The sequence below is a fragment of the Podarcis cretensis genome, assembly GCF_951804945.1.
Source record: "Podarcis cretensis genome assembly, chromosome: 4".
NCBI lineage: Eukaryota > Metazoa > Chordata > Lepidosauria > Squamata > Lacertidae > Podarcis > Podarcis cretensis.
The window spans coordinates 33,389,034-33,415,624 of NC_137173.1; the positions used below are offsets into that span (position 1 = coordinate 33,389,034).

Sequence of the window (26,591 nt, forward strand, 5' to 3'; positions counted from 1 at the left end):
ACACAGCCCACCCAAGGCAACTCATTGGATCAAATGCAATGCAATAACAGCCATAAAACTAAGAATCAACAACAGCAATAGAAACAGCCATTTAAAAACATTTTGAAATGTAGGCTTACTAAAATAATTAAAAATAATGTAATACAACAGCAATATCAAAACTCAAGAACTCTCCCTTCACAGTCAGCTCATAATAAAGGCCTCAATTATTAAAGGCAGTCTAGAAGAGTTGTGTTAGATATCCATTGCTATCTGAAATTTAATTAGTCTTGACAACACACTAGACAACACACACAATATAGAAATCACGGTCCCTGTCTGGCAGGCTTACTCAGATAACTTTGTGTCTTAGTCATTAGTTCAATGCCACTGAGCCAAAGGAAGCTGAATCAAAATAATGAGGTCTAGTAATTTGGGAGCATTAGAGAAAGCTGATTTCCCCAATTCATTCTGGTTTGCGGCCTTGCAATTCGCTTTAAGCCTGTTTTCATGTTGCGCTTTAATGTGCCCTGGGACCCTGCAGTGATAAATAAATAAATAATATTGTGCCCACTGTCAGAATCAGGTAATGAACATATAATGGGAACACTACAAAATAGCTAGGGAAAGTTTGTTTAAGCATTACCTGCCCTAGGATATCTGTTCCGAGCATAAGGCTTTATGAAATTCAAAGCATAGAAAGAAACAGTCACAAGCACCCAATAAGTCAGCAATTATCAGTATACATTCTAGCAACTTTTAGCTAGTAACAGCAGAAGTCAGCAGGTGAAGCATTAACACCACCTGTTAATTAAAAGATATAGAGATAGTCTAGGGGAAAGGCTGGGAATGCTTGTGCCACAGTTGTGAATTTACCCAAAGAACATGTCTGAAGTCTGGTTACTGTCTTCTCAAGTCAGACAGTTAGGTCAGGGACATAGCGCTTCTCACACATATACCAATGCTAAGAACGTAGCATCATTAGGAAATTCTATACAAAAGCTTCATTTAAAAATTTGAGAGAATTTAAAATTGCAATTAAGAGTACAATCTTATTATTGATAGTAATCTGAAACATACCTGCTTCTTTAATAACAAAGTAAGAATGGCTCATCTCTTAAGAAAAGCTTCTAAGTGCCCCCACAAAGATGTTAATTTTATTAATTAGAAATGATTCATGAAGTTGCATGACAGAAGTGATGTTTAGCATACAGTTTCTAAAGCCATGCTTAGTGGTAGTGTAAGCCTGACATTTTTATGAATTTTTTTCAAGTGGCCTTGAATGTATGCAATGAATGTATGATGCCATATTATACCCTTAGTCCATTTTGCCCGGTTTGGTCCGCTCTCCAAGGTTTCAGGAAGAGGGGCTTTTCCCAGTCCTGCTTCTGGAGATCCTTTTAACCAGAAATATGAGAAACTGTTACTTGGGATATTTCATATGCCAAGTGTGTGTTCTAAGCATGGAGCCATGATTCCTCCTCCAGCAGGCACTAGGTAATAGCCTCTATGCCATCTTAATCTGATTGCTTGGCAACCCTGTAAATACCACTGAGATCTTGGTTAACAAGCAGTAAGAAAAAATAAGTATGTCAAGCGTCCCACCATGAAAAGTCTGAATTACCTTTTTAAAATGAGAAAGGACAAGTCTGAGCTGAAGTCCTGTAAAAGCCACCTTTTGCACATCTGCTTTAAGCAAACCAGCCATGCATTTCCTTCCTAAATGTATGAAGCGCTTTCATGTGTCTCCACAAACATCACTCCATTCTGGGAGAAGGAAGAAAGAAGTGTAGCAAGCTTTAGCCACACCAGCTTTAGGAGAGTTGACGAAAAAGGAAAAGCAGCCTGTGAAACACAAGACCATGGTAAACCGTGTACCTTTAAGAATTTGGGGATGGAATATTCAAGAGCCAATTAAATCAAAGCACACCGATCCACATTCAAAACATCCTGATTCAGATAAACAACCCACTGAAAGAAGAGGCTGAATCGATAATGACAAAAATAAAAAAAAGTTTTGTTTATTATTAAAAGATTTTGATAGTTGCAGTTAGCAAAAGACAAAAGTTTAGCACCTTCCCCACTTTCCAATTCAACATGGCAGTGTCCTTTTGTTTAATAGGAATTTATTTGGGTTTTCAGATTAAAATTTTACAGTGAGATATCCAACATACATAAAAACAAGATTCCACAGAATCTCTTGGAATTCCCTCGTCTCCTTTGTGGGTCCTACTGTTAATCATTTCCTCCTGCATCTTTTATAATGATTCAAATATTTTCTCTCTCCATTGCATCCAAAATTCACCATTAAACTACAAGTGATATTCCAATCCTACTAACAATTTTAGGTATTTACAATTGTCTTTAAGTTATAAATTTTCCCCATTCTTTATTAAAATGCTGGTCTTCCTGATTTCTGATTCTTCTGGTCATTTTAGTCATTTCAGCATAATCCATCAACTTGATCTGCCATTCTTCCCTGGTCAGCATGGCAGTATCCTTTCTTGGAGATCTAACAATATGGGATGGATCAGATTCCAATCACCTGCCTTAGAAAATGGTCACCACTGTAAGCTCTGGCAGAGGGGGGGGGGGGGTGAGGGTCTAGATTCAGTCCTCCCATTCTTTCACACAAGCACTTGGTTTTTGCAAAGCTGATTACACTGCTGAGGGAACACACCCTGATCTTTCATGCATAGTAGCAGGACCATAGGCAAAGATCTCCAGATAAGACCCCATGTGTTTCAATGCCTATGCTCTTCTATGCAACAGCCTTACCCAGAAGTATTACAAAAATTTGTACAAGTGTCTTACTGATGTTTCTCATGAATAATAATAATAATAATAATAATACGTTTAAATACTCCACTCAATAAAAAAGCATGATTGAACTCAAGAAGATACAGAAGCCCAACATGTGTTGGCACCCATGTCCTCTGATATCATCAAAGCACTACCACACATTGTGCAGCTACATTAATCAAGGTATGCCCCTTGCCAGCCACAAATCAGGGAGGGAGAATGGAATCTGCAAGAGGAAAATTGTTAAAAGCGTATTAAAAACCATGAAGATAGAACAGCTGTTGTTCTGGGGACTTTTTATCAAAACTGTGGAGTGAAACAGACAAGCCATAGTGCAGGGTAAGGGTTCTGCACTGTGTAAGTCTATGAAATACTTGTGGGGATTGGTCCCACTTGCAAAACATTACCTGTGTGCCCAGCAAGCCAGAGGTCAAAGAGGTGCAAAGTCATTTTTTCTATGTTTCATCTTCTTCCCATAGGCATTTTAAATAAAAGCCCAAATGGGCTGATTATTAGCCGGTTATGAGGATGAAGTCAGAGCCCACAATGCAAGCTGACATTTTAAACAAGATTCATGTGACAGTTTATATTCTTTTCTTCAGCTCTAGTGTTCTTAGGATTCCTGAGGATTACAGACACAAGTCATGATGATAAACATAATGAATGGGTACCTCTAGAAATGTGATCTCCTTTGTTTTCTTGTTCCTTTAACCCAGAGGTAGTCAAGGTAGTGCCTTGAGGATGTTGTTGGGATGTCAGCTCCCATCAGCATGGTCAATGGTAGGGATGCTGGAAGTTGTAGTCCAACAACATCAGGCTGTCCTTGCTACAACTGGTTGGCTAATGGGGAAAAGATTCCAGAAGGCTTGGGCTTCAGATGACATGAGATTAATGGTAGCCAAAATATGGAGCTTGTTGCTTCATGGGTTCTTTTCTCCGTGTACTATTTATGTATTTCTAGCCTCAAGGTGCTTGCATGCTGACAATCTCTCTCAATCGATCCAGCTGGTCTTCTTTCAGAGCATCTCGCACAGAAGAGAAGAAACCGAAATAGTGCTGAAAGTTATGCATCATAAGCAGCACACCAGCTAGCAACTCTTTGGTCTCAAGAAGGTGATGAAGGTAGGCACGACTATGATTCTGGCAGCAGTAGCACAAGCATCCATTCACTAAAGGGCCAAAGTCATCCTGGTACCTAAGTAAGAAAATGAGCAGATATTAACGCTAAATAAAAATAAAAATAAAAATAAAGCAAGCCTCCCACAATTAAAAAAAACCCTACACATTGGGCACAATGAGGCAGCCACTAATCACTCATTGTGAGACGCTGTCTGATTGCAAAGCAAAAAGTATTCTATACACAGAGTGCACTGCAAAGAATAAGAGGGCAGATTCTTGTCCCAAGGGGCTAACAATCGAAAAAGCACCAGTATATTCTATGGAAACTAAAGATGGAGTTATCACCTGGGTGTCAAAGTATTTTTCTAATACCAGCTAGCAGATGAGTTATCAGGGTGGGTGTAGGGATTCTCAGCTGGAATGCTATGGAGCCTGACAACGAATACTGCCTTGCCCCACCCTAACCTGAAACGTAATGGCTATGGTTTCAATTACTATGGCAGGATGAACTTTCAAGGTGAATGGCAGACTCATCCTTTTCTTCATCAAGATAATGCTGCTATCTATCTGCTCTCTGCATTCCATTACAGGACACAGCAGGAGACCCATACACCACAATAATAAGGCAGAGAGCTACAGAAGTACCACCTTGGCAAGAGGCACCCTGGAGCTTTGCTGTCAACAAAAACTTAGAAGCCCAGTAATTTCTGGTGTGGGTGGACAGCCAAGAGTGTTCAAGTTCCTTTAAGGTTTGATAGTTTTCACAAAATATAAGTTAATCCCTCTAGCCTGTCCCAAGCACAGCATGAAAAATGAAGGCAATCATAATTTCTATTTAATTTTTAAAATGTTGACAAGAAATTAATTTTCCCTGCACTAAATAGAGCCAAAGGGACACAGGTGGCGCTGTGGGTTAAAGCCTCAGCGCCTAGGACTTGCCGATCGAAAGGTCGGCGGTTCGAATCCCTGCGGCGGGGTGCGCTCCCGCTGCTCGGTCCCAGCGCCTGCCAACCTAGCAGTTCGAAAGCACCTCCAAGTGCAAGTAGATAAATAGGGACCGCTTACCAGCGGGAAGGTAAACGGCGTTTCCGTGTGCGGCTCTGGCTCGCCAGAGCAGCGATGTCACGCTGGCCACGTGACCCGGAAGTGTCTCCGGACAGCGCTGGCCCCTGGCCTCTTAAGTGAGATGGGCGCACAACCCCAGAGTCTGTCAAGACTGGCCCGTACGGGCAGGGGTACCTTTACCTTTACCATTAAATAGAGCCAGGATGTGCATACAGATGTGGAAAGCATCAAAAGCATTTAGTAAGATATCTGCTAAAAGAGATGTACCGTACTTTTCGCTCTATTGGACGCACCGGACCACAGGACGCACCCAGTTTTAAGAGGGGGAAATCAAGGGAAAAAAATTATTCCACCCCCCCCAGCCCCAAAGAGCAATGGACAGGCTGCGCGCAGCCTGTCTTCTTCTCCCAGAGCTTCTCGGAGCTGCGGGGGAGGCCCGGGTTCCACCCCCCCAGCCCCAAAGAGCAAAGAAGCCAAGATAGCGAGCGGGATCCATAGCCGCGCAACCTCTCCAACCAGGAGCTAAACCTCTCCAGCGCGGCTAAAGAAGAAGGCAAGGCAGCAAGCGCAATCCATCCCGCTCGCTGCCTTGGCTTCCTCTTTAGCCTTCCACAGCATCTTTAGCCTTGCGCAACGGGATGGATCGCGCCCACTGTCCACCGGGGCTGGACTAGATGACTCCTGGGGTTCCCTTCCAGCCCTGCAATTCTATGACCTCGGAAGGTGTTGGGGGTCTCCACCACTGGAGGCTTTTAAGCAACGGTTGGGGGACCATCTGCCTGGCGTTCTTTAGCTGTGATTCCTACATTGTGAGGGGGCTGGGCTAGATGACCCTCGGGTGGCCCTCCCAACTATATACAGTCCTACAGTTCTGCGGCAGGAGATCCAAGCCACTGATTCCTACATTGTGAGGGGGCTGGGCTAGATGACCCTCGGGTGGCCCTCCCAACTCTATACAGTCCTACAGTTTTGCGGCAGGAGATCCAAGCCACTTCACACAATGCCCACTCCCAATTTTCATCGGAGAGACACTGGCTTCAGTGTCTAGGTAGGTACCCCCCTACCTGCCACACTTCCCCCACCCCACTTAAGCTGAGGGGATTCCTACCCAGAGAAGCTCCTAGGTGAGGCAAGGGTTAAGATCTACCTCTGGTGGATCGCGGATGGATCGTGCTCGCTTCCCTGGCTTCCTCTTTAGCCTTACGCAGCCTCCCCCGCCCGGCTGGAGAGGTGTGCAAGGCTAAATAGGAAGCCAGGGCAGCGAACGGGATGGATCGCGCTCGCTGTCCGGCTTCCTCTTTAGCCTTGCGCAGCCTCCCCCGCCCAGCTGGAGGGGCGCGCAAGGCTAAAGAGGAAACCAGGGCAGCGAACGGGATGGATCGCGCTCGCTGCCCGGCTTCCTCTTTAGTCTTGCGCAGCCTCCCCCGCCCGGCTGGAGGGGCGCGCAAGTCTAAAAAGGAAGCCAGGGCAGCGAACGGGATGGATCGCGCTCGCTGCGCCCTGCCACGGCTTCCTCTTTAGCCTTGCGCAGCCTCCCCCCGGCTGCAGAGGTTGCGCAAGCCTTTTCTAGAGAAGGGAGAAGGGACTGACTGGCGGTGTCAGTCCCTTCTCCCTCCTGGGGAAAAGCCCGCAAGAGCCGCGTGAAGCTTGTGTGGGGCTCTTGGGGGCTCCCCCCTGCATTCGCTCCATAGGACGCACAGACTTTCCCCCTTAGTTTTTAAGACGGGAAAAGTGCGTCCTATGGTGCGAAAAGTACGGTATTTTTTCAACATTTTTTCCAACTCAAGGGGGCGTAAGTTTGCTATACAATCATTGGTTTTAGAATGTATACATCTGTGGTATTCTGGATGTTTTCTAACCATTGGCCACCTGTAACATCATGTGCCAATCATGGCTCCCGTAATGCCTGTTCCTAAGCTCTTTGAATATGAGCAAACTTGAGGGCCAAAGAATGGTGAGAAAAGGGAGAGAGAGTCAGTTAAGGAAATATGATTGGTACAAGGGCATGAAGGGGATAGGGGAAATAATCGACAAGGAGCACAAGAGAGTGATGAAAAGCTGAATACCTGGCAAAGAAGGAAAAGGAAAGAATAGAGGGAAGCGGTTAGAAAGTAAAGCAAACTCTGACAAGTTGAAAGATATCAGATATCAGAAACTGCTACCCTAAGAGCAGCACTGGCAGCTAAGCTAGCCTGTACTGTGGTGCTGATATTTTAGCAGGGTGGGGTAGAACTTGTCCTTTTTGCTGTCTTCGTGGATGAGCATTTTAGGAATTTTTTATTACGTACTTTTTGTTAATTTCTTAGCTTTTAATTAATTTTATCTGTTTGTATTTTATCTTGTGAAGTTGCTTTGATATGTTTTTATTAAGTGCATAACAAATGATAATAATGATAATGATCTCATCTGATATTGCTGACTCATCTACCCAGGAAACTGAGTAGTAATAATAATAATAATTTATTATTTATACCCCGCCCATCTGGCTGGGCTTCCCCAGCCACTCTGGGCAGCTTCCAACAAAATATTAAAATACAGTAATGCATCAAACAATAAAAGCTTCCCTAAACAGGGCTGCCTTCAGATGTCTTCTAAAAGTCTGGTAGTAGTTGTTCTCTTTGACATCTGGTGGGAGGGCGTTTCACAGGGCGGGTGCCACTACCAAGAAGGCCCTCTGCCTGGTTCCCTGTAACCAGGATTAGTTTGGCATTTGGACATTGTGGGGTGGTTATTTATTAATTGTTATAATTGTCCATTTATTGGTTGAGATACAGTAATACTAGCATGTTCGTTTGACACTTGAGTGATTTCAGTCTGCTGTTTCTCATTCCCAATAGCAAAACCTCCGAACAGTGGAATACTTGAGTTACTTATTGCATAAACCTAAATAGACTCAGAACTTTGCCAACAAGAGCATATTTACTTAGAACGAGTCCCACCATGTTCAGTAGTGTTTATTTCCAGGTAAATGCAGAACTTCTCCCTTAAGCAACAAGACAAGTAGTCTATTGCAGAAGCTGACATTTCAAACTAAACTCTTAAAACAACATACCTTTTTTCTTTTAAATTTATTTCAAATGAAGCAATTTCTTGAGCTCTGTGGATTGTTTCATTGTCTGTTTTTTCATCCTCTTTTCTCTTCGTGTCTTTTTGCCCTTTCTCTTTTAAGACTGCAATGAAGCACAAAGTATTTCATTAATAAGGTTAAATAAATACTAAAAAAAATCCTGTCTCAAACACTTCAAGAAGACTCTCTCATTAAAACCCACATGGGCATTTAAAATGTTTAAAAGATAATCATGATATAGTAGAGGTAGTAAAAAAAAAGTGACAAGACTTTAGAGGTAGAAGGGAGCCAACTAATCTGATGGGGACTTGAAGCTCAAATTGCTGCATTTCCGTTGCTGTTGCTCAGCTGCCTTCCCTTTCCCATTCTTAAATAACCATAAAATTCAATCCTGCCTGAACTGCATTTTGCACACTGTGAAGTCACCAAATTCAATAGCTTGTTTTTATTTGGATGGAGTTCATAAGTGACCTGCATCTGATCCACACTCCACATCTGACCTGACAGCCTGACAGCTTCTTGAAAGAATTTCAATCAGAATGTTTAGACTGTCACAGTAGTAAAGAGAGACTCATAAGGATACCATCTGTAAGTTCTCAGCACACTGAAATGTTCATAAAATCACTGGGGTGGAGAAATGGGTCTATGGTGCATGTGAAGCCTATTCATCCTTTGGAAATTCTGAAAGGAGACTAGGTATTGTTGTGGGTTTATTTCTTTTATAAATAAAAGACTATCTTCTATTTCCAAACAAGTTACCAGGAAGCACAGAGAGACTCTAAAGCTTCTTCTTCAATGAGAAAAAGGAGCAGAGTGTTTCCCCTTTGCACCTTTAATTCTGTATGACTTGTCATTTTGTAAGTAAGGTTTCTGGAAAATGTGATAAAAGATATACTTGTCTGCTCAAAGTTGCCAAAGCATGAAACAAACCCTCAACCCTGAACCCATTAAGAAAGCCATCTGCTGCTCCTTTTTGGGCCTACATTTTCACACTTGCCCTGTCTGTGAATGACAGCCCTGTTTGAAATCTTTTGATTAAGAAAAAGTACAGTCCCTAAACGTCCTTCATAATCTAAGGAACTTCTGTTTTGATGGAAACAAAACAACACAACATACAAGCAAGTTTAATAACATATGCAACCTTTTAAGGAGGGCAGTACAGGATTCCTTTTGGTGTACTGACCTCCCCGTTGCACCAAGGATTCCCTGCCTGAGCTGCTTCAGGTTGTGGTGGATGTTCTCCTGGAGACACCTACTTTGGTTGTCCTGGGGGATTTTAACACCCATGCCAACACAAACTTACTAGAGGCTGCTTGGGACTTTGTGGAAAGCATGGCCTCCATGGGGCTGTCCCTGAATAAGTTTGGCCCAACTCATAACCACGGACATGCCTTAGACCTGGTCTTTACCTCTATGGATGTTGGTGATCTGACACTAAGTAAAAGCGAAACAAAAGAAGTGCCATGGTCAGATCACTTCCTGGTGCAACTGGACTTCTCTGTGACCCTTCCCCTCTGCAGGGAGGTGGGACCAATTCGGATGGTCCACTCCAGCCACTTAATGGATCCATGGTTTCCAGAGAGTGGTAGGGGATGTTTTATCCCATGTTGATGGCCTTTCAGCTGATTCCCTGGTGGCCTACTGGAATGCAGAGTTAACCAGGGCTATTTACTGTCTAGGAAACCCAGCCAGATGGGTGGGGTATAAATAATAAATTTTATTATTATTATCATCATCATCATCATCCTATTTTTAAAAGACACCTGAATGTAGCCCTGTTTAGGGAAGTTTTTAATATTTAATGCTATATTGTTTTTAACACTCGATTGGGAGCCGCCCAGAGTGGCTGGGGAAACTCAGCCAGATGGGTGGGGTATAAATAAATAATAATAATAATAATAAGCAAGGTGAAGCCGAAAAAGAGCTCCTTAAAGTCATGGTTTGATTTCTTCATTGCTAGTTGGATGAGACTGAAGAGAAGAATTACTGTAATCTTCCACTGCAAAACACTAACTATCCTAAGCCTCAGTAACATATATAGACTATAAGGAACACTATACCTAATAAAAAATAGTGGTCTCAACTACAACGTCAAGCTTCATCTGAAAATAGCATTTCTTTTGTTATAACCAGTTTATTGTTTTTCTGATGTCAAATGAGGTACAGATAATAAGGAGGTGATTAATAGTGCAATACTGTGTGTATCTGTTTCTAAGAACTAAAAAAGTAATGCAACTATTCCAGAATTCACACAAAAGAAGTCCATTAAGACAAATACCTGCTGTTTCAGGATCTGGTTTATAATTATAGCTGAAGGACAAAGCACTGCCCCGCTCTGTCACTTGGTAAGGGAAAGAACTCTCAAAAACATCTATGCCTCTCTCAATGCAGTCCAGCACCTCATCTGGCCTGCCAATTCCATGAATCAGTCTGCAGAAGACATAGCGGCAAAGGTTGTTTAGTTTATTGTAATCTATTAATTACACACACACACACACAATCCCCCCCCTAATTTTACCTTAAAATTCCAAGAGGGTTCCCTTTAAAAGAACAAAATTCATTTACAATAAACAATATTTATAATAAATACAGTCAATTTCAAATAACCAGCTTTTGGGGTATTGAATAAAACACTTTCAAAAAAGGCTGTCAGAACATAAGAAGAGCCCTGCTGGATCAAGCCAAAGGGCCATCTGGCCCAGCATCCTGTTAACACAGTGGACAACTAGATGCTTATAGGAAGCCCAAAAAGCAGGAGAAGAGTACAATGGCAGTTTCAGCACCTTGCATGATCAGGCATATCGCTTCCAAATGCCTGTAGGGTTAGTTCAGTGAATTTCATTAAAGAGCTTCTTCCAAAATCCCTGGAGCCACCCTCAAAAAGCCATTGCCTTGAATTCAATAACAGATGTAGAGAGGCCCAAGAGCTTTACCTCCCTAACATATCTTAATGATGAATTTTATTTATTTATAAAACATAAATGTAGAAGTCTCTCAGCGTTCTACATTAAAACTAAAAGACAAGCATTCAATAAAATTTCCTAGGCTACATAAAAAGGATATAAGACCAAAATGCAACTGTATATCACAAATAAAACTCAGCAGTGTACAAAGCAAACAATTAAAAATTAAAAGTCAGAATCCAGGTAAATAAGAGTATTCTGGAGTGTGGGTGCCGACACCAAGAAGTCCTGCTTCCCCAATGCCACCAAGTGATTATCTGCTGGTTATTGAAGGACCAGCAGGGTTTCTGCATATCTTAAAGATTGGCTTAGTCTGTATCAGGGGAAGTAGTCTGCCTGGTATCCTGGTCCCAAGTTGTTTCAATGGGCTCTAAATGTCAGCAGCAAAACCTTGAACCTGGCTTGATAGCTAATAAGTCTGTGTGGAGGCTTTGGCTTTGCAAAATCATCACAGCAGAAAGAAGAAACATGGACAGACCTTTTTAAGCCATGCAAAACCCAAACTATTATTATTATTATTATTTATACCCCGCCCATCTGGCTGGGTTTCCCCAGCCACTCGGCGCTGCTTCCAACAAAATATTAAAATACAATAGTCCTTCAGCTATTAAAAGCTTCCCTAAACAGGGCTGCTTTCAGATGTCTTCTAAAAGTCTGGTAGTTGTTTTTTCCTTTGACATCTGGTGGCAGGGCGTTCCACAAGGCAGGTGCCATTACCAAGAAGGCCCTCTACCTGGTTCCCTGTAACTTCGCTTCTCGCAGTGAGGGAACCACCAGAAGGCCCTCGGCGCTGGACCTCAGTGTCCGGGCAGAATGATGGGGGGGGGGGGAGATGCTCCTTCAGGTATACTGGACCTTCAGGTATACTGTATAGGCCTTTATAGGTTGGCAGCAACATCCTGAACAAAGCAGCTAACAGACTGGCTGAATATGCCAAATAGATTTATTGATATTTTTGATCCACACATTTTTTAGAAGGGGGCAAGGTACAACATATATTATCTTCTGTTTGCAACACGTTCAATATATTAAAAGCGCATTTCAAATTAACTTGCACCCCAACAATTCAAAGGTACTTTTTCTTTGAGCAGTCGTTTATTTAATTCAAGACCAGCATTTAAAGCTTACCAAGTCACTTTCCCTAGACGCACTTGGATTGATAAGAATTATCACGACTACTGTTTATCATTCTGCAGCACCTTTCATAGTCCAAAATGCTTTGCAATTTTTATCTTAATCATTTGAGTTCACATGCTAATATTTGAGCTGCGGGCTAGTATGCTTTGTCTTAGCTCAGGATACAGTTGGTTCTCCCTTTCAGGTGGAGATGGGGAAAACAGTTGCAAAGTGTAAACTTCAATTAGCACATAGCATAAGTTGCTGAATTGCAACTTATTACCAAACTTAAAACCATGGAGAGACCTGATCTGAACAAAGACATTGGATTCTTATCTCATTATACATGACAAAGCCATCTTTCACCTTCTCACCCCTTGCTTTTTCCTGTAAGACCTATTGCAGTCGTTAAGAGTCGTCAACAGGCTCATCACAGCTATCTGCCAATCACCCAATCCCACCACCCTTCTGAGTAATACCCTTCCCCACCTTCTCACTATATAGAAGGGTCTGGTGACTTCTGTTTCAGTGTATCTGAAGAAGTGTGCATGTACACGAAAGCTCATACCAAGAACTAACTTAGTTGGTCTTTAAGGTACTACTGGAAGGAATTTTTTTATTTTGTTTTAGCACATAGCAGTTTGACTGATCTGTGAAATCTGTGAAGATTCTTTTTCACAGAGCTTTTCATTCAGTGCATATAGCACTGTAGGTGTTCCAATTAAAAAACCGGATCTTATATGAGGCAATCAGAGGGATACAGTGCACCAGCAGAGGAGTAAAAGAGCTTGCTCATTCTTTTTCAGAGTGATACCCATGTCCCCAGGTGTGGTTAATACAGGAATATGCCTGAAAATAGGACTGAAATCTATAACATGTATGGTTTGGGCACTGCTGTTTTCCAGAAGTAATAAAGTCTGCTTTGGCTTTCAGGAAGTCAGTAAGCACTCTGAGATCTGTCAAGATTTATACAGAAATACATGGCTGAAGGATGTTCTCTATAATATAATGGAACAGGGAATTTCTCCACTGGAACTTTTATCTTCAGGTGAAATGAAGGCAAAACCAGTATTGTTTCAAATAGTAATACAAATAGTCAAAATTTGATAAGTGAGAATCTAAATTCTGTTCTCCTTCCTTTTCAGCATTAAATCCAATTGGGAGAAAAAGTAAAAACTATTTAAGAGTTCTAAATACCTATAAATATTGGATTCACATTAAGTTTGTTCATATGAGTGGGTTACCTTCTACCCAGTTATAGAGGAAATATAATAAAGAGCTTGCTGGCAGCTCTAGCGACCTGAAAATCATGTTACATCAGAGGAGATACTATTATTTGTTTCTCTATTTAGCTGATCTCTCCTGGATACTGAAAATGCTGCAATTTCCCACACATGCTGATTTAAGGGGACGCAGGTGACGTTGTGGGTTAAACCACAGAGCCTAGGGCTTGCTGATCAGCAGGTCGGTGGTTCGAATCCCCGCGACGGGGTGAGCTCCTGTTGCTTGGTCCCAGCTCCTGCCCAGCTAGCAGCTCGAAAGCACGTCAAAGTGCAAGTAGATAAATAGGTACTGCTCTGGCGGGAAGGTAAACACCGTTTCCATGCGCTGCTCTGGTTCGCGAGAAGTGGCTTAGTCAGGGGTCCCTTTACCTTTACCTGGTTTAATTTCACATTGATTGATTGCTTTTGCTACAGTTGCCTCATGATTTAGAGCAGGGATGGGGGATGTGTGTCTCTCCAGATGTGGTTGGACTCCCACTTCCACCAGCTCAAGCCAGGATAGGCAACAGTCAGGAATAATAGGAGCTGTAGTTCAACAATATCTGGAGGGCCACAAATTTCGCATCCCTGGTTTACAAAACATCATTGTGAGTTTTTGTTTGTGTAAACTGGTCAGCAAACACAAAACACACATTCACTGATCTAAACCAAAAACCATTAAGTTAAAGTCGCTTTAGTTGTGTGTAACCTTAACCCAGTTAGTTTTAGCACTGACTGCAGGGTTGAATCCTTAGGGCCCTCTGTAGTAGGCAGTCCCAAACTGTTGTGAAATGGGAGCCAATAGTACTTCTTGGAGTCAAGGGTGAAAGTAAAGTACACTTACTTTCATTTTGGGACTTCTCTGGTTAAATAATATGCCCCCATCCCAAGAAAATATGAATTGCATTTCTGACATTTTGCACACATTCTCCTTCAAGCCATCCAGATCACATGAGCCTTCTTCACCAAAAGTAATTTTTTTCCTAAAAGCATTTTGCCATTAGCCAGAGCTATAATATCCCCTTGGGGCTCAAAAATTCAGATGGAGTCACCCATGCTTAATATGCTATTATTAGTAATAGCAATGCTAGACTCCACAAATTCAGCTGGCAGCTTTGTCAAAAACTTGGGAGGTGTAAAAACAGCGGTTTTTCTCTCCCTCAGGAATAATGGCTGTGCTGACAATTGAACAAGTCAATCTAGGTCAATAAATTTAGCAGATGACTAGAAAAATGCACAGTACCATAATAAATTGTCACTTTAGTAATGACTTTTTTGACCAGGCCACAGAAAACTTACAGCATGAGCTGAGTTTATTTTTATGCTCCCTGGAAAGGAAAATGCTATGCATTTAACATAGCTATTATACAAGCAATTAACATTTGAAGTTCCTTAACAACAATCTTTCTAACAGCAATCAAGGTTACTCCCAATTTAAAAACAACTTGATGTCTGTCAAAGTTTGACAGGCAGATTTTCTTCCTCTATCACTCCAGCCATCTCCATTCCAGGCTGAATGCAATAGTGAGAGGGGAGGGCAACTTTTGCAGAGAAAGTTGACGCAGCTGGCAGGTAGGCAGGTAAGGAATGTAGGGCTTGGGTAAGAAGAGGTGACAGTTGCTCTCTTTGCCCATGGACGGAAGCTTCTTGTGAAGCTTCCCACTGATTAGGAGTGACATCACACCTCTGCTGATTCCCCTGCCATTTTGTGCCTTCCACATTGTTTTTCTACTCTTTTAAGGTCCAGTTCTTCCTTCAATACTACTCAAACGCAGCCCTTAAGGAGCAGAAAAATGTGGAACACAGCCACAAAATCTGTCACCTCTCTTGCAGTATTTTGCCAGTAATTTATGAACTTTTTTTAAATCTCATTTGAAAGCTCTGCCTGTTTTCCAGTGCTGAAAACAGTTATCTCCCAATGGAAGAAAGAAGTTTATTAAAAGAATATACTGCCAAGGGACAGTTTTTGCATTTTTAATGATCCTGATAAGCTCTTGGGGTGATTTTCTTCCACAGCCAGTGGAGATAACAAAGTCGGTAGTACTCTGCTATTGCAATTCCCAATTGCAATGAAATGCTGATCTCCAAACCACAGGCAAACACAAAGCAACACTCCTCCACTTGCTTATTTTGAAAGCTTGAAACAAGACCACCAGAAAAAAAGACAGAAATTGTTCATTAGCAGTGGGGAGAGGTGCCAAACTTCCTGCCATGAGACACTGAAAAGGGACACAATGTCTCTTGAATCATGATGAATTGTAGCCTAAATTTATGTCAATCGCCAATTCCCCTCCGGCACTCAGAATTCCTCTCTCTGAAATATGCTAATTTCTATCTGCCTGCAAACCCCCTTTTGGCTCAGCTGTGACTTTATCTGCCTCACACCTGATATCAAAGGTTTCAATTTCCACTCTTTAAAATCAATATTCATGGTTGTTGCAATAATCTTACATAAACCGTTTTGTGAGATCCACCCAAAAAGTGGTACATAAACAAAAGATAACATGTACATCATAAGGTTTAGGGCAGGTAGGGAGGCCTGGAAGGCCTGATTAGATTCATGGCCTGAAGTGCCCCACCCTTCCCATAATTTATGAAAAATTCATTTTCAACAGCATATAAAAACAGTTGTGGTCTGGAGATATAATCAGCCAGGAACTTTCCAAGTATCTGCATTATGCGGCTTTTGATCAAATTTACACTGTGGTCTGACCTGGGTTTATCTTCTGGTAACTCTGCTGTAACCACGGACAAGAGTTCCAGTTTGGTCTTCCAGGCCATGGAATTTCCTTGAAAGCCATCCAGCAAGAAGCCAGCTACCGGTCTCTTGGCAGTCTCTTTAGCAGATCGGAGCCTCTCTTCCAACACATCTCCACCTTCAACAACTCCAATTATCAAGCTCTGTTGCAATTCCTAGTTTGGAAGGAAGTTATAAATGTAAGAAAAATACACCCTTTGGCTGGAGAAGGCAAGTTAAGCCTGCAATCCTAACCCCTACTTGCCTGGAGGAAGCCCCACTAAATTCAACAGGAGTCCGTTCTGAATGGACATGGTTAGGATTACACAACTGACTACCCTGTTGCACCAGCCTTATTTGGGGCAGATACCAAAAAGAAAGAAAAAAGCCAGTGTGGAGTATAAGGGTTAAATGAATGAACTGGGACACAGAAAAAAATAATTACCATATCACTGTCCTTGTCCTTCCCCCCTTATCTTGACATCAGTTAACTTCATGGTACTTAAATGAGAGTTAAGTACACATAATGTAATAGCCTGAGACTCTGTTCCCAATATTTTAAGGCTGATTCTCCACCCTAGATTGGTACTTTTTAAGAAAAAGTCAATACTGGCTGTGGCAGATTGGTTTCCTACTGCCAAGGAACCATAGAGCTCCTGGCTACCACTACCTTATGAAGAACTATCAGAATAATAAAAGAACTTTTCACACTTGTTTTTTCCAACATAAGAGAAAAGCTCATTCCCCCGCTCCCAATTAAGTAAAGGCCTAAATGGCAGTGCAAATATCATTTTTGGGAAGCAGTTCTACACACTAGTGCCTCAATGTATTCACTAGAGCAGGGGAGAACCTTTTTGACTACTCTGTCGATAAATATCAGACTTCAGAACTACTCTAGCTATTTTGCCAATATACCGTATGCTCCAAACCTCCCATGTTGTGGGAGACTTGAAATGGTTCAAAAAGATTTAGCTCTTACTGGAGATTTCTCTTGCAACTGGAGGCACTCATCCAAAAAGGACAGGGATCGATCCACAGACTTCTTGGCCCTCTTCTTAGATATTCCTTCTCCAACCGTGTCTCCATCTGATAGACACTGGAACCAGTCTGGCTGAATAACGCGTTGGAGGGCCATGAAATTTGATGGTGTCATTTCTACCCGCCCTCCACTTCCCCATATAGAAACTGACTGTCAGAGACAAGCAAACAGAGAGAGTTTAAACAGGGAGATTAGGAGATAATCAGTGAGTGACAAAGATCTTGCTAATGGAACCATCTTCTCATGCACTTGGAAACTCAAGGCAAAACTGCACTTTATAAAGAACATTGATTGCTGTTAAGAATGGAAGTACCTCAAAGTCAAGTTTCTATTTCCTTTATGCTTAGTTTAAACTGCCCCATACCCTGACTTCAATATGTTCATTACTCGTTCCTGTCAGCAACAGCCAATGATGTGAAGCACAAGTAGAGAAATGTGCATTTTAATGACAGCACGACAAATGAACAGCTGAACCTAGACGCTTACAAAGAGAATGGAGCGGAACTATGCCAAGAGCTGCTGTTTTTGGTGGTAGCTTCACATTCTCTGCATAGCTGTCAACCATCCCTTATTTGGCAGGAAACTCCCTTATTCCAGCACCGTGTCCCGCTGCTGTCCCTTATTGATGATGTCCCTTAATTTTCCCGGGTTTCATTCTCGCCTGGCTCGGGAGGGAAGCAGCAGCTCAGGGTCCTCCGCCGTGAGTGAGAGAGCGCGCACGAGCTGCCACGTCTCCGTCTCTCCTTATGCCCCCTCAGGGGCGCATTGTGAGGAGCCGGGTAAGCAAAATCCCTTATTTTGGCTGCTGATCCCTTATTTTCGAGGCTGCTGGTCCCTTATTTTCAAATCTGCAAGTTGACAGCTATGATTCTCTGTAAAGTGTCATTCCAACTTCTAAACTATGATCAGCAGATTTATCATCTGAAGGATGAGCATGTGATGCCTGTATCAAGTAATAACTTCCACATGGAAAGAACTGTCAGTAACAACACACCAAAGGCAGTTTTTTTCAGCTCACATAACATAGTGGTCTGGACCTTAAGTTCTCACTCTATGAACAGAAGGTGCATTCCATGGGCACAACTGTCCCGTCATAATAGAATTTCCTTTTCTTGCACCCCTCCACATGGAGGTAGTGCACATCCAGCTGTCATAAGTTATGTCTATATACTTGTGTGAATCAGCCTCTGAGATCTGCTCTAAACTCACCAACAGAATTATAAAACTAATAAAATTAACATTAGAAAGATGTGATAAGATGTAATGCCAAAATGTAGGAGATCTCAAAGGTGCACAGAGGAGGAATTATTCACCCAACATTTTGAAATATGGACTCTTCCCCACAGTAAAGAGATTTAGTTATTTGAAAAGATAACCCAAACTATCTTCCAGTTTGTTTGAGTGACTAAGGCTGCAAACCTATATACACTTACACTGAACATCTTCTAAATTTCCACTTTCTCCCATCTTGATGACTTGACTGTCTGTGATCTTTATTCCTCTAGCTCTAGCAACAGAAGGTCTCATTCTCCCTCAAAGGACTCGTCCTTTGTCCCTTGCTACTCCATATACTTGGAACTACCACCTAGAACACCTGTGTGATGCCACCTCCCTTACTTCCCTCAAATCTCTCCTCAAAACCCATCTTTTCCAAAAAACAAAAAAACAAAAACCAAACCCTTCAGCACATCTCCCAGTTTCCATGCCCTTCTGTAACTGAGCCTAAATTTGTTTAACTGGCTCAATAACACACTGCTTTCCTGTTGACCCCTAACTCCACACCTTCCCTGTGTTGAATTACAACATAAATTGCAAGCTCTTTGGGGCGAGGACTTGTATTCTATAGAGCGCCATGCAAACTGATAGTGCTATTTGATAATAATATGCTGTATTGCAGCAGCAGCATTTAACCTTGTATTCTGACCCAGTGTTGGTGTTATTATGGATGATTATTCAATCACTGGGCCTCCCTGGTATCACGTAGACCCAAAAGGTTGAGTTATTAAAGCTGCCATCACTCAGGACATATTGCAAACCAAAGTCATCTGAAGATAATTAAATGCAGTGAATGCAGACTAGCAGTTGTACTGAGCAAGAGTTTACTGCTTTAGATGCATTTGCTGATTCTTAATTTCAAAATTAAGAGAGACACTCAATTAATTTAGGCTTTGAGACATCTGTTGAACAGATCAACAAGCATCTGCTCTCTTGGGCAATTACTCCAGCAATTACAAACTTTTCCATACAGGGAAAAAGAAAGTTATGTTTCCGTATTCATTACATCCTTCCAAAATCAGAATGCACTATATAGGCATGGGGAGTAGATTTGTACATTATATATAGAACGAGCACAATTCAAAGTGTTGGTGTTGACCTTTAAAGCCCTAAACGGCCTCGGCCCAGTATACCTGAAGGAGCGTCTCCACCCTCATCGTTCTGCCCGGACGCTGAGGTCCAGCGCCGAGGGTCTTCTGGCGGTTCCATCATTGCAAGAAGCAAGGCTACAGGGAACCAGGCAGAGGGCCTTCTCGGTAGTGGTGCCCGCCCTGTGGAATGCCCTCCCATCAGATGTCAAAGCGATAAACAACTACCTGACATTCAGAAGACATCTTAAGGCAGCCCTGTTCAGGGAAGCTTTTAATGTGTGCCATTTTTGTGTATTTTTGGTCTCTGTGGAAGCCGCCCAGAGTGGCTGGGTACAAATAAAATAAATAAATAAATAAATAAATAAATAAATAAATAAATTACCATACTTCTGTTCTAGGTCCTATAAAAAGGGTAGAAAGAACAATATGGATGTTGAACACCAGGCTTAATTTGGTTTGAAAATCAAGAAAGGAGTTGTGTTATTATATTATCAAAGTAGAAAATTTAAAAAGGAACACAGTCTTATGCTTATTGAACGGTTGTATATATAATTTGATTCCACAGACAAGAAACTGTGTTCCTGAAAATCTCACATTCAGACTTATTTAGCTGTTTGTTTCTAAATGAGGTTTCTAGTCCTCGTTGTGGCAACAGATGTGAAAATGTGCTGGTACTGGATGCAAAGGATTCTATAGTGACCTTGCACACCTCTTTCAGTCATAGTTTCCTACCAATAATTATCTTCCTGCTACCATAAGTCCTTGCCAAAAATAAAGCAAAATAAAAATTCTGAAACTGCCTCCCCCAACCTGCAAATATTCTACAGCTGTCACTACTCCCAAACAGTTCAATTGTAAGCATGTTTACTCAGAAGTAAGTCCCACTAAATTCAGTGAGATTTACTCCCAAGTGAAGTGCATATTGGATTGCAGAATGAAAATGCTAGAAGGAAAGATTGGAGCCGGCAGCCCAAGAGCCTCACTGCATGTGGCTCATTTGGGAAGCCACAATGGCTATGTTCTGCCTCCACTGTCTAATGCACTATGTCTCTGAATACCAATTGCTGAGAATCACAGGTGGGCAGAACGTTGCTGTGCTCATGTCCAGCTTTGGGGTTTCCCATAAGTATCTGGTTTGCCACTGTGAGATGCTGAACTAAATGGGCCACTGGCTTGATCCAGCAAGCTCTTGTTATGCTCATTTAAGTACTGAAATGTCAGAAAGTTATTGTGTCTACCATACCTTGCAGTTGTTGTAACCAGGTGGGGAGCAGATTACTGGGTCATGGAGGGAACAGTATAGCACTGAATCTGGCATGCCTATGTATGGTTAAAAAAAAATTGCCTTTTAATATACAAACTATGAAACCTGCACTGATAACTTTTGAATACTGTACATTGCTTATAAGCAACTGTGAGTGTATATAACATATCATTTCTGAATAGAAAAACAACAGACAATTCATTTCCCCAGATACTATAATATTCTCCTGACCAGCTCTGTTCACCTTCCAGGAGAGAAAGGGAGGGGAAGTGGCAGCTACAAAAGCTCAACTTCATAGTGGCATGTAGGCTCTGGATTTTGATTTGATTAATGTTCCTTGCAGTTAATACTGTGCTGACAAAATGACAGCTGACTTGCTCATCTTCTACGCAGATATCCTCAGGGGACCTGACCCTTGAGCCTCCTTGGCGATAAAACCACCCCCAGCCCAGAACAGAGCTTTAAAGGATAACAAACATAAAAATAAAAGAGTGAACTGCTGCAACAATAAGAGAGTGAAAGCTAAAGTACAGCCTCAAAGTGTAGCTCATTTATTGCTTTCAGCGGTGATGTGAGGGCAGGGCTTTGGTGCAGCAGTCCAGATCCCCACTCAAAAGAACAAGTATGAAGGCCCCCAAACACAGTGGGGCTGGCCTACAACATTTTGATATAAATAAAGCTATGCATGTTGCCATCTAAAGGGGGGAAGGGGATAAGCTCAGTAAGCCCAGAATCTAAAGATACCTAAGTGCACCGCTGATTGCTTTCAAACATTTTTAATATAACAATGAGCAGAGTTTGCCAGAACTTTCTGAGAGAGGTCCTTCTGGCTAAAGATCCTTATTGAAATGTAGGGCAATTAAGATTCCCAGCTTAACTGCAATTCTGTCAGGCTTTGCTACCTAACTTTAGGTAAAGGTAAAGGTACCCCTGCCCGTACGGGCCAGTCTTGACAGACTCTGGGGTTGTGCGCCCATCTCACTTAAGAGGCCAGGGGCCAGCGCTGTCCGGAGACACTTCCGGGTCACGTGGCCAGCGTGACATCGCTGCTCTGGCCAGAGCCAGAGCCGCACACGGAAACGCCGTTTACCTTCCCGCTGGTAAGCGGTCCCTATTTATCTACTTGCACCCGGAGGTGCTTTCGAACTGCTAGGTTGGCAGGCGCTGGGACCGAGCAGCGGGAGCGCACCCCGCCGCAGGGATTCGAACCGCCGACCTTTCGACCTTTCGATCGGCAAGTCCTAGGCGCTGAGGCTTTAACCCACAGCGCCACCTGCGTCCCAAATATACTCTGCTATTGCAATTCTGCTATTGCAATATACAATATACAAAATACCTAACTTTAATATACAAAATACCTAACTTTAATGCCTTACTAAACACTCCTGGGCTTTCTATCAAATTAAATATATGCTAAAGGCACATCAGTGATCAACATGCTGCATAAGGTATTATTAGACAGCTTTAAAAACCATTTAAAAAGTCTTAGACGTTCTACAAAAAGAAAGTCAGGGGTTTTATCCTTGTAGTTGACTAAAGATATGATGGCAGCGCATTCAAAACTCCCCAGATACACAATGTTTTCATATTCCATGACTGCTAAACTGATATTATTAATTCAATCTGACTTATGATTCCAAGAAACTTTTTGGTATATATAGTGCTTTAAAATCTATTTCATAGTGTCCTCACTTCCTGGCAGGTTGACCAGTTGCAGTGGCCAACATATAGAAAATCAGTTGACCAATGTGTGAACACATAAACAAACAATAGCAAACTGGGTTTGCACTCATGTGCAACACTGATTCTGCCTGCAATAAGCTCCTTATACAAACATATAACTATAACTTGCGAGCATCAATATCGTGGAATATAAAGGCACAGTGCAATCTAGTCTCTGCTTGTCAGTGGCTTACAGGACTATTATGCCTTAATCCAGGGGTTGCCAAACTTTCTGGATTAGTGGGCACATCTGTAATTTTGACATGCATGCCAGTCACAAAATGGCTGTTGTGGGAGTCGGGCACAACATATCTGCCATTATCGAAAAGTGCAAAAAAAGAGCTAGGGCCACGAAATGGTAAAAGCATGCCCTCTCCAACAGCTGTCCCACCAATGGGGAAAAGGCACCTACATCAACCATCACCATGGTTTGCTCATAGAGAGATCTTTGCACATCTCCTTTATTCAGAACTGGTGGGTGGGTGTCCAATGAAATGTGGGCATGTTTAACACGGCATGCCCAATGTAGGGAAGGTTGAGCCAGTGCAAACAGGAACTGAGCAGGCACATCAGTCTTTGTGCATTGTGGATTTATGAGGGGATATTTACTAAAACCTTTCATGGGTGCCATAGGAGGTACTGATGGCACACTGCCATTTGTACATGCTGTGTTGGTGATCCTTGCCTAAATCAAATACATTCCATCCAACTTCAAATACAATTTCCAATACTGTACTGCATATTACATTCCATCTTCCAGCGTCCCACTGTATTACGGTAATACTATTACCTATGAACTTTCCAGTTCCTTCTTTATATTCCGCCAAGACCTCATGAAGTTCTACCCTGCAACCAAACAGAGAAACAAATTAGACCACTGGGGAAAATCCTTTTCAGTCCTGTGAAATCATTTTTGGAATTCTATGACTGAAGTAAAGTTTTGCTTTAAATGAGTATATAAGGGAACTCACACTACTGAATATAAAATGTTAACTGCATATAAACTGTCTATACAAGATATCCACAAAACACCAACAGGTGACTGACTGTTTAACTGTTACATCACATTGTCTTAAAACAGAGGTAGCTCTGGAAATGAGGTTTTCTCTTTATATATAGAAACGAGATTGAAAAATGGTAGGATTTGACCAGTCAAGTCAGTGGACATTCTTTCACATTTCATTTAACCAAAGTAGCGGCCTGACTGGGAGGAAGGAAGAAAATTCCACTCAGTGATTGACTGGAGAGATGCCTTAGTTGCAAATAAAAGGGCAGTCTCAAGCCACAGTCAAGGCCAGAAAGTGGATCAGAAGTTGATTAGCTATTCAGCAAGTTGACTCATACAGGGTCATAGCGAATAAGCTACCTGCTGTCAGGTGGTTAGAAGTGATACATAATCAGCTTTTAAGTGACCAATAACTGGTCATGCAATATTGCCCAAAGACTTAAAAGTCATTGTGTCATTCATGTCTGAGGTTGCAATCCTAACGACACACTTATCTATAGAGTCCTAGAGAGTTCAGTGTTTACTACTGCTTAGATATGTACAAGATTGCCCTGTTGGAATCCGATTCTATCACATCTGCAAGGACAAAAAACAACAACATTATGCAATCGAAGATACACTACAAAAGAAACATGATCTAGTGATGGATAGTCTGCCTTGGCCCTCATACAGCTGGACGAGCACAATTTAAGGTGCTGTTTTACACATAAAGGCCTAAATGACATAGATCCAAATTTTACCAGAAGAAAAATGCACTCACAACGCTGGAAGTGGAAGTTGTATAACTACAGGAATATCTTGCACCAACTGTAGATTGTCATGTGTCAGGTGTGGTGCTGATCCCATTTTGGTGTAAAGCAGACAACCTGGAATCTCCATAGATTGAATCCCTTTCCTGCCAAGATTTGTCAGCGTGCCAAGACGACAGCCACCAACTACTTTGGAGAGGCAAAATTTCATCTTCATTAACACAACTGAAAAAGAGTAGCAAATTCACACAGGCATATTTATCATGCAATACTTGCAACTATGTGCAGAGATAGTTCAATAATAAAGAACATGCTTTGCATGCAAAAAACCCCAGGTTCAACCCCAACATCTCCTGATAGGACTTGGGGGGAAAACCCTGTTTGAAACATTAGAGGGCTGCTGCCAGTCACTGTAGTGACAATCTTGAGCTAGTTAGATCAGTGGTCTGAGTAGGTATAAAGTATCTTTTTATTTCCCTAATTATCTAATTTTTACAATATCCATTTGGAAACAATTTGAACATCTATTTCCTCCTTTGTAAAAACAGTAGTCATATTAAACTACTACGGCATAAAGACAAAGATATTATCACTAGGAAATCCTTCTGAGTAACAGAAACTGAAATAAATGAGAAGTGTGCAAGAACACAGAATTGCATCTTAGAATGTTTGTTGTGAGATTCATTTTTCAAGCAAGAACCTACTTCATCATTTACTAAGGGCAAAGATGTTGACTAAGGGGTTAAGATGTATTATTTTGGTAGTGGACTGTGCTAAGGTTGATGTAAAAGGCCCACAACACGTTGTTGAACGTCAGCTCCCATCAGTCCCAACCAGTCTTTGTCAATGATGGGAGCTGCAGTCCAACATTATCTGAAAGGTCACAAATAATAAACTGAAACAAACTATGGAGCACAAATATCCCTAAAGTAAGATCTGTGAGTTCCCACTTTGAATATTACATTAGCATTTCAAAGCACAAGTTATTCATATTTCTATGTGAACTAGTTCAGTGGTAGCCAATGTGGTGCCCTCCGTTTTGGGGAGCTACAATTCCCATCATACTCAGACAACATGGCCAATGGCTAGGGATGATGGGAGTTTTAGTCCAAAAATTTGGCTACCCCTGAACTACCTCCTAGGGCCGATGTCGTTGGAGAGTCATGGCTAATCTCTCAATGTAATTTTCTGCTTCTAGAAGCAGATGTGAGGGTGGGAGGGAAAAAGAGAGAGATGGATTAGGGTCAGGGCACAGGAAGGAGTCCAACCATTTCCCTCATACTACAGCCCCAGTTCAAAGTTGCCTGTGGACATATTAGCACAGAGATGGGGGAACATTACAAGCTTTTCTTTCCGTTATAGCAGCATTTATCTTCTTTTGATGACCTAAAGTTTTAGCTATTATGAAAGGGGAGGTACATCTTTCTGTCCACTTTATCTACATCAGACATTATTTTATGCACCTCTGTCTTCCCCACAACCTTTTCTTCAAAAAAGCCCTCAACACACACACAGGATAGTCAGAAGTTCACTGCTTGCTGTAGTGCTTTAAGTGAAGGGAACACATAAGATGTCGGTGGTCGCACTGATTACTTGAAAAACTGCCTTTTCTTCACCTCCAAGTCCAGGAAGCAGCTGCTGCCACGTTCCGTGTGGTTCATATATTAATGTATACATATATTAATGTATACAGTGGGAAACATGCCACGTAAATGGATGGCACTTGTTAGGTGTCCACGTAGTAATAATAGCAGAGCATTCAAAAATGCAACATCAACACGGGCAGAATCCCAGATTCGCCTGCTTCAGGCAGCAGGGGAGGACGCTCCTCCAAATAAAAAGGAGGTCTCCTTGCGTGTAGGAAACCAGCCCTTCGGCTGAGCCCAGCTTTCTTCTCCCCGAGGCGCCCGTTTAATCCCCCACGAGGTGGAAGAGCCCCACACATTTAACGCCCACCACGCAACGAAATGAAGCGACTTGCAGTCCAGGACGGTACCCGCCGCCCTTATCCCAATTTAAACGAAACCAGAGGAGCTGCTCCCGCTGGGCCACAAGCGCTTCACTGTCGCGCGCGAGCTCCCACTCGGTACCTCAGCTTAACTCCACGCGCCGGCCACTCGCTTCCGCCGCGGTCCTTCGCGCCCGGCTCACCAATCAAAGCGGGCTTTCGTCATCGCGAGGCGCCGGTTCTTGGGGAGGGTCCAGGAGCTGCGCCGCTGTTGCCATGGCGAAGCTGAAGGACGCCGCGCTCTGGTCGCGCGCGGCAACCTGGGTCTCGTAGTTCGCTCTCGCCTTCTGCTATAGGCGCACGCTTGAGGAAGGGGAGGAAAGGACT

The 26,591-nt window shown here is 42.4% G+C and overlaps 1 protein-coding gene across 3 annotated transcripts; it reads right to left on the reverse strand.

Moving 5' to 3' along the window:
* Positions 1-1,984: 1,984 nt before the first annotated feature.
* On the reverse strand, positions 1,985-26,431 carry QTRT2 (queuine tRNA-ribosyltransferase accessory subunit 2). 3 transcript variants are annotated; one of them, XM_079973912.1, is made up of 9 exons: positions 26,347-26,431; positions 24,268-24,481; positions 23,292-23,347; positions 20,759-20,835; positions 17,090-17,299; positions 16,087-16,286; positions 10,311-10,462; positions 8,018-8,135; positions 1,985-3,976 (listed from the first exon to the last, which is right to left on the reverse strand). In XM_079973912.1, exons 2-9 carry the CDS (start codon positions 24,471-24,473, stop codon positions 3,745-3,747), a joined length of 1,251 nt encoding a protein of 416 aa, XP_079830038.1. In that variant the 5' UTR covers positions 24,474-24,481; positions 26,347-26,431; the 3' UTR covers positions 1,985-3,744. The 3 variants fall into 3 exon arrangements, with proteins under 3 accessions (XP_079830038.1, XP_079830039.1, XP_079830037.1); XM_079973913.1 differs by having other exon boundaries at positions 24,268-24,445; positions 26,347-26,402; XM_079973911.1 differs by lacking the exon at positions 26,347-26,431 and adding an exon at positions 26,057-26,326.
* Positions 26,432-26,591: the final 160 nt, after the last annotated feature.